This window comes from Festucalex cinctus, chromosome 13 (genome assembly GCF_051991245.1).
Source record: "Festucalex cinctus isolate MCC-2025b chromosome 13, RoL_Fcin_1.0, whole genome shotgun sequence".
NCBI lineage: Eukaryota > Metazoa > Chordata > Actinopteri > Syngnathiformes > Syngnathidae > Festucalex > Festucalex cinctus.
In genome coordinates, this window is record NC_135423.1 from 618947 (window position 1) to 627572 (window position 8626).

The window sequence follows — 8626 nt, forward strand, 5'->3', positions numbered from 1 at the left end:
TGCAACATGTGCCAAGTGCAAATGTTTTTTTGTTTTTTTTATCTTCTTGTCACTGCGTGTAAAAAAAGTAATATATGGAGATGATCTTCTGTTTTTACGTGAATAATGAAAAACAGAAGCGCTCTCTCTCTATTTTTTTTCTTTTTGAAAGTCGGTAGCCATTACTCATCGCAGTTCTCGCTAGCTAAAGTGAACACATGTACGGCAGTAAAACCAAACAGATGTTTCCGCGCTGGATACACATTCGGCTCTCACGATGCAAAATCGTTGTGACAAAAAGAAAAATATTATCATCATTATCATCATTATTTTTTTTTAATTGCACATTACTTTTTGCAGTCAATTTCATTGCATAACTAAGTGCAACTTCTGGAGAAATTGTGTGGGAATGCTGAATGCTAAGATTTTTTAATGCATGTGGAATGCTTATGAAGTAAATTGAGAGACAAAATATGGAATTATGACCTCCTAGTTAATTTTTGAAGCTAGTTGAAATTTGAACAGTGTAAATTGGAAGTATTATGTGGGAGTTGTTACGCGGCAAAACAAGTGTGGAGAATAAAAATCCTGATAACATATGTGGGAATGCTTCAGCATTCCCACAACTAGACTAAGTGCAATTTCTGGAGAAATTGCGTGGGAATGCCGAAAGCTGAATGCTAAGATTTGAAGTGTGGAGAATAAAAAGTCACGATAACATATGTGCTAGCATTGCCACAATAATGGTCAAAATCAGAGTCACCTCACCATCAGGGGGCGCAAGAGCCTCTGACTCCTCAAGGCAGGTTTGTTTGACTGCAAATCGAGGTCGGATTTCATTTTGCGTGCCCAAAGTTTCCGGTGCGCAAACAACAGTTTTGTTTTGGTGTGCAGGCCTGATAAACCGGACTGCCGCGACAAACGTGCTTTCAAACCTCTTAATCCACTTTAGGCTCGCCGCCAAATCCTTGTAAATCTTGCAATCAGGAATGCCCACACACACATTGGAAGAAAAACCCCCCCAAAAACCTCTTGTCCACGACAACCCACGTCAACCCCCCCACTCCCTCCTCCGCACTTCTCTGCTGCTATCTGGAGCAGCGCTATAGCGCTCTAATTGAAAAGAACAGCCACTATACAATGAGGCTCTTTTAAAAGGGCCCCGGGGCCGTTCTTAAAGGGCCCAATCTGCAGGCCCCCCCCAGCGTGGGAACCCAAAGGGATGATATGGGGGTGGAGGGGTTGAGACACACAAAAGAAAGACACAACAAACATGGCGGTAATTGATCAAAGTCATGTGACCTGTGCATGGTCAAGCGCAACAAAATCTTAAAAGGGGAGTTGACACTTTTATTTGTATTATTTAAAAAAAACAAAAAAAAATGAATTGATTTCTCAAAACTATTTGAAACGCGGACTCCCCAGACCGCAGTTTTCGGAAATGTTGCTGAGCCCTTGTGTAATTAATATCCTGTTGATGCAGAGCCGCCAGGGGTCACAAAGGTCATCGGCACTCGATGTTGGTTTTTGGCCTTGTTGCTTCCATGCAGAGATTCCTTCAGATTCTCTGAATCTCTTTGATGATATTATGGACTGTAGATGATGAAATCACAAAATTTGTTGCAAAAGAAATCTTTTTTAATTCATTTGCTCCCAAAAACGTATAAATGTTGTTGTTTTTTTTCATGTTTTGTCTCCCAAAGACATATTCATACGTTTTTTTTATAGAGCATACAGACGGCTTTGATGCATCCTTTCAACTGCAAAGAACGGTTGCAGAAATGGTAGTTAGTACACAAACGGCCAGCAGGTGGCAGAAGAGCAAAGGAGGTCAACCAGAGCAATTACAATTCTAAATTGATTTGTGACTAATGATTAACTTGAAATACACTTTTTATTTTATTTTTTAACCTGATGAAAGAAGAGACTTTAATCTTTCTTTTGGTAGGTTCCATGTTTTTATAGCAATAGAACACAAAATTCTGTGGGCCTTGCAAAATCAGTCCAAATCCAGTAAAACAGCCGCGAGCGAACAGGATTGCGAAATGTGAAAATGGCGGCAAGCGGATGAGATTTAATTGGACTGTTCACGTAGTTATTCACCTTGCTTCATCTATGAACAACTTTTATACCCAATCACGACTTTCACCTGTTTCCAATGAACCTTGTTCACCTGTGTAATGTGTTTTTTGAGCATGTCCCACTTTTTTGGGGAATGTTGCGGCACCAAATTACAATTGAGACTATATTTTTTTTAAGGAGAGGAAATAATTATTTTCATGTAATAGAGAATCATCAACCACTGTATTGATGTCTTTGATCATCATCAGACAGTTGTTTTTTTTTAATTTCTCTATTAAGATGAAAGGACTTAAAAAAGTTTTCCGCTCGCCTGTGGAAGTTTTGACGCCGTTTGGGTGCAGCTTACATCCAAGTTGACCAACTCGACTCTGCGGTTCGGCTCAGCGGAACTTGATCAGTCCGGGTGCAATTAAAAAGCCGATTGTGTGTGCAGACAATCGGCAGCCTGCGGGGGCATCCTCGGAAGAAAAAAAAGAGGAGGAGGGTGCAAAGAAGCTGACTTGTGGAATTTGAGTCCTGCCCGAAAGAGGAGGAGGAGGAGGAGGAGGAAGGCGGGAGTGGAGGAATGTACGTGCGCCGTGTCGGAAGCGCACACTGCAAGCAGTCGCTCGCAAAAGTGGACTCAAAGTTGACTTGGAGTTTATTTTTGCTTGACTTGTTTTTGTTTGTTTGTTTTGCAAGTGGACTTGCTTGTCGCGGCGGACGACTTACGACTTTCTCCCCCTCGGAAAAGTGCGACATGACGAGGAGATGATGGGACGGCAGAGGGCGATGACTCGATCGAAAACGGAGCCCACTTTTCGAGGGGATCCGTTGGGCTCTCGTGGGTTCGTCTCGCTTCTGCTGCAAGTCTTGGTGGTCGTCTGTGGGCCGGGGAAGGTGGCCTGCCTGCGAGGTACGCAAAACGGAGCAGCGCGCTCCACTTTCTTGACCTTCTTGTTTGTTTTTTTTCCCTCCTCCTTTCTTGTTGTTTGTTTGTTTTCATGGTGAAGCTCGTAAAGAGAAATGAGCCGGTGAAGTCAATTAGCTTTGGTTGGACTTCAAAGGAGGAGGAGAAAGTTGTGGATGAGGTGGAAGAGGTGCGCCAGGTAAACATCTGGATCGTCAGCTCCAGAGGTTGCAGCGTCCCAGTTAATTCAAATCTATAACAAATATGAAATAATAAAAAATACAATCGTGTAACATTTCGTTTTTATACTCAGAAAAGCAGAACGTGTAAAAGTTCAATATAAAACTGTAAATAGAAAAAATATATACAAATGACATTTTTTCATAATTGTAAGACGTCATTATTTACCTTCATATTGGTTTTTAACCCATATTTTGGTTACTTTGTTCAACTGTGCATTTGTTTGACGTTTTATTGTTGATTTTATTTCATAAGCGACTGTTTTTGTGCATTTTTACATCTAAGTGCTTTGATGTGTTGCACTTTATTGTCATTTTTCAAGTATCGTTCATGCATAAAAGCGAAGACATATATTTAAATCAAAATATATGACAACTAAGTAATAAGACAACAGTTAAACATTAATTAGTTAAATGTAAACTTGTTTTAGACGGCCTAAAATATGTCAAACTAAATAAATATATTAACATTTAATTTATATTAAAGCTTTTCCACATTTTTTTTTACTTTTAAGACTTATTTATTCAACTGCATATATTTAACCCAATTTGCCAACTTTGTACGGGGCGCCCTCTAGTGGTACGCAAAAGAATCACTCAAATGCTGAACTTTTAATATGAAGACATTGCAACTGGTACATATTAAGTACAGTTTTTATTTAACTTTTACATGCAAAATGTTTTTTTGTTGCATGACGTAGGTTTTATTTTCTTTATTTAAGCTTGGTGTACAGTATACTGCTATTAAATAGGAAGGGAATTATTTGTTAATTTCTCATTTTTTTTCGCCAGTGACAGTGAGCCGCTTTCATATCAGAAAGTGCTGAGGAGCCAGTAATATTTATTTCATAGTGGACGAGTGACTAGCTCGATTGGTGTTTGAAATTGAATCTTGGCTCCCGTCTTCCATTCTCACTGCAACTTGTTTGCTCGCCTTAATTAAATCGAGCAAGTGTTGTGTGTCAAACTCACGTGGTCCTCAGGTGACGCTTCTAAATCAATAAGCTTCCACATTTCCCCCCAATGTCTCAGAGCTCCAATTTGGAGCGTTGGAGTTAAAGAGGAGGATGAGGAGGGTCTGCTTGTGAGTGTGAGTCACCGGCGCCCTCTGCACTGACTCACGCTGGAGCATGATGGATGCTCGGATGGATAAATGGAGCCAAATAATGGCAATGAATGAACGGTGAGGCCGAATGGGAGGAAAGGGGGAAGAAGGCACCGCGTGGGCGCATGTTTGCTTGTGTGCCACTTGGCAGAGAAACACACGCGAGAGGGACTTTTGTGCGGGACACAAGGGAGGAGAAATGGAGCATTTAAAGGCACAGGCACGCCATCCCATCAAAAAGCCTTTTCAGCTTATTACTTTCATCTCAATGGTTTTTGGTGAAAAGCTCCGCAACTGGGGGGCAGATAAACACTTTCATGTTTTGCGTATACCGTCACAATAAACGTACGGAAGCGTACAGCTGCCAATGTGGAGTAAACATTTTTGGCTGGCGAGTATGTTCGAGCATACTCGCAAATACGTTCGAACAGAATCGCAAATACGTTCGAACAGACTCGCAAATACGTTCGAACAGACTCGCAAATACGTTCGAACAGACTCGCAAATACGTTCGAACAGACTCGCAAATACGTTCGAACAGACTCGCAAATACGTTCAAACAGACTCTCAAATACGTTCGAACAGACTCGCAAATACGTTCGAACAGACTCGCAAATACGTTCGAACAGACTCGCAAATACGTTCGAACAGACTCGCAAATACGTTCGAACAGACTCGCAAATACGTTCGAACAGACTCGCAAATACATTCGAACAGACTCACTAATACGTTCGAACAGACTCACAAATACGTTCGAGCATACTCGCAAATACGTTCGAACAGACTCGCAAATACGTTCGAACAGACTCGCAAATACGTTCGAACAGACTCGCAAATACGTTCGAACAGACTCGCAAATACGTTCGAACAGACTCGCAAATACGTTCGAGCATACTCGCAAATATGTTCGAACAGACTCGCAAATACGTTCGCAAATACGTTCGAACAGACTCGCAAATACGTTCAAACAGACTCTCAAATACGTTCGAACAGACTCGCAAATACGTTCGAACATATTCGCAAATACGTTCGAACAGACTCGCAAATACGTTCGAACAGACTCGCAAATACGTTCGAACAGACTCGCAAATACGTTCGAACAGACTCGCAAATACGTTCGAACAGACTCGCAAATACGTTCGAACAGACTCGCAAATACATTCGAACAGACTCGCAAATACGTTCGAACAGACTCGCAAATACGTTCGAACATATTCGCAAATACGTTCGAACAGAATCGCAAATACGTTCGAACAGACTCGCAAATACGTTCGAACAGACTCGCAAATACGTTCGAACAGACTCGCAAATACGTTCGAACAGACTCGCAAATACGTTCGAACATATTCGCAAATACGTTCAAACAGACTCTCAAATACGTTCGAACAGACTCGCAAATACGTTCGAACAGACTCGCAAATACGTTCGAACAGACTCACTAATACGTTCGAACAGACTCGCAAATACGTTCGAACAGACTCACTAATACGTTCGAACAGACTCACTAATACGTTCGAACAGACTCGCAAATACGTTCGAACAGACTCGCAAATACGTCCGAACAGAATCGCAAATACGTTCGAACAGACTCACAAATATGTTCGAACAGACTCGCAAATATGAAATAAAGTAAAATTGAAAATGCTTTTAAAGAAAAACAAAAACTAAGTGAAACAACAGTTTATGTTGACAGAACTAACTAAAGCTAACTATAATTGTAGCAAAAATGTTAATTTGATGCATGAGCCTTTGAGGATGATTTTAAATGTGATTTGAAGTCGATTTATTTTGATATGAACCGGAATAAGGACGTTTGTCACACAGTGTGTCACACAGAAGTGATGTCATCTAGCAACAGCCAATAGAAAAGCACCAAAGGATTTTTAAATATTGCGCACAATTAATACACATATTTTGAAATAAAAACTAATACTGAAAATAACTAAAACATTGGCATTTATTAAATAACTAAAACTAATAAAAACACCCTGAAAACTAATTAAAACTAACTCAATTAAAAAAAAAAAAAAAAAAAAACAACAACCTCAGAACGAAATCAAAACGAACTGAAATGAAAAATTCCAAAACGATAATAACCCTGGCAGATGCCCAATGGAAATCATGTGTCATGATGTCCCTTTTTAGTGGTTTCAGGGCAAGTTGAGCCCAAGTGTTGTTTTTGACAACATGTTTGTTTCCCATCATTGAATTATGGCCGTTCACGCACGTCAGATGTACGAGGGTGCGTCGAGCTGCTTGGTACCACACAGAAAAAAAAAACATAAACTCTTTGAAACTTGTTTTTCAGTCCGATGCTGTGCATGACATATCTCTATGTAGGGGCAGGTTAGACCTGATGTTGATGCTGGCTTCAATCATGGCCAATCAAAATGGATCCTTTCATTTCCTTTATTCGCTACATTTTGTAGGAAAACCAAGCTTGTTTTCGATGGCGTGTTTATTTTCTGCTACACGTAAGATGTGCAGCGGGGGAGTCAAACCCCGGGGTCAGAGGTGAAAGGTCGGCGGTAAAGTAGACGAAGGGGTAATTGGTGGGGGAGGGGGGGGGGTTGGGGGGGGGGGGGGTGTCGAGCGTCTTGAGAAAGTCTGCGCACACGTTTGCGCACGAGATTTATTGTCGCTCAGTGTGCGTGTTTGTGTTTTGCGCCTTTGCCAGGGGGCGGCGACCTCTTGCACATTTTCCTCATTTGCACTGAATGCAGCATTTGTCTGCCTTTCGACTTCTAAATGTCCTGATGATGAATTGATGTGTCGATTCAGTGGCATGAGAATGCAAATATTCACAGGCATATTCCACCCGATAGAAACACGATTGCTTCCATTTTGAACACATTTGAAGGCCACATTTGATGAGCACTCTGCTGCTGCTCGTCAGCTCACAAGTGGCCTTTGTCCCACTATCAAGGTCAGCTCGTCATCTATCAGCGCGCGCGCCAGATAACCGCAACGTTCAACCAGCGCGAGCACAATTACTGGAGTTGACTTGTTTGTCGCGCCGCCGACAAACTTTCACACTCATCCATACGATCATGAATTTCGTCTTTTCATTTCGGGCAGGAAGTCTGTCGTGAAAACGCAATTTTTCTTCACTTTTGTCATAAGAATTTCTTTTATTATTATTATTATTATTATTATTATTATTATGTGGCTCCCTAAGACAAGTAAAATGTGCCGAATTTGTTTCTTGCTGAATGTTTTTTTTTCATTTTTACAGAAAATCCAGACCAAATTGTAATTGTATTCACTTTTAATAATAATAATAATAATAATAATAATGATAATAAATGTAATTTGTCAGTGCCTTTCAAGACCCCCAAGGACACTTTACAGGGCAAAAAAGACTAATAATAATAATAAAATAAATTCATAAAATCAATGAATGGGAAGGACAAACTGGCAGGAAACATTAATTGAAGTAGGCTTTTAACAGATATTACTAATATTTTCCCATTTTCTACGTCGCAATTTTACACAAGTTTTGATTTCAACTTCAGTTTGTTTGTGATAATATCCATAAGCAAATGCAGGGGCTCGTGTTTGTATGTAATAACTGATAAGGCAACTATATAATTATTTTCAGCCCTAATGGCCCTCTGAGGCAAACTGACTCTAATGTGGCCTGCAACTGATGATGATGATGATGATTTTTTTTTTGGCTGTATTATGCAATTGTCCCCGCTAACGGAAATCCCGCTTGTTCCAGATGTGGCGTTTGAGAACCAAGTGGCGACGGTGGTGTCGTCCGTGGGCAAAGGCGTGCGGCTGGAGTGCGGCCTGCTGGCCACGGTGGACGACGACGACGAGATTCCGCCCAACGTTTACTGGCTGAAAGACGGCGCGCCGCTTCCCTACGCCGAGTACGACGACTACCAAATGCCGCTTTTCGGCACCGACCGCTGGATCGTGCACAGCACCCTCAGGTAGAGGCGGCGGCGGCGCCGCGCGTCTTGTGAAGCGCAACCGGGATCAAATCGGATGAAAGTTCGTCTGCTGTGGCTTGGCAAATTTGTGATTTTTAACTGGAACGCCATCAGGATGTGGTTGAGCTCTTGTTCTTCTTTCAGCACCTTTTTTCTATAACATTTAAAAATACGGTGTTGGTTTGAGGTTTTAGGGGAAAAAAATACAAGAACTTACTGCAATCTTTAATCACTATTCAGAAGGAAGAAGAAGAATATCTGGTTAAAATCTAATTTATTGACATTTACAATTAACGTATAAAATACCAGAAAAAAAAAAGTCAAACTTTTCAAAATAGGGAAGGGAAATTACAATACAACATTGGAATTTTTAACATATGCACAACCAGGA

General features: G+C 41.0%; 1 protein-coding gene across 1 annotated transcript in view; it reads left to right on the forward strand.

The window, feature by feature from the left end:
* Positions 1-8626, forward strand: part of axl (AXL receptor tyrosine kinase) — a 33722-nt gene that overhangs the window by 2771 nt on the left and 22325 nt on the right. The window contains exon 2 of the mRNA XM_077540234.1: positions 8019-8235. Coding sequence (XP_077396360.1) covers positions 8019-8235 — 217 coding nt within the window. The remainder of the gene's footprint in view (positions 1-8018; positions 8236-8626) is intronic.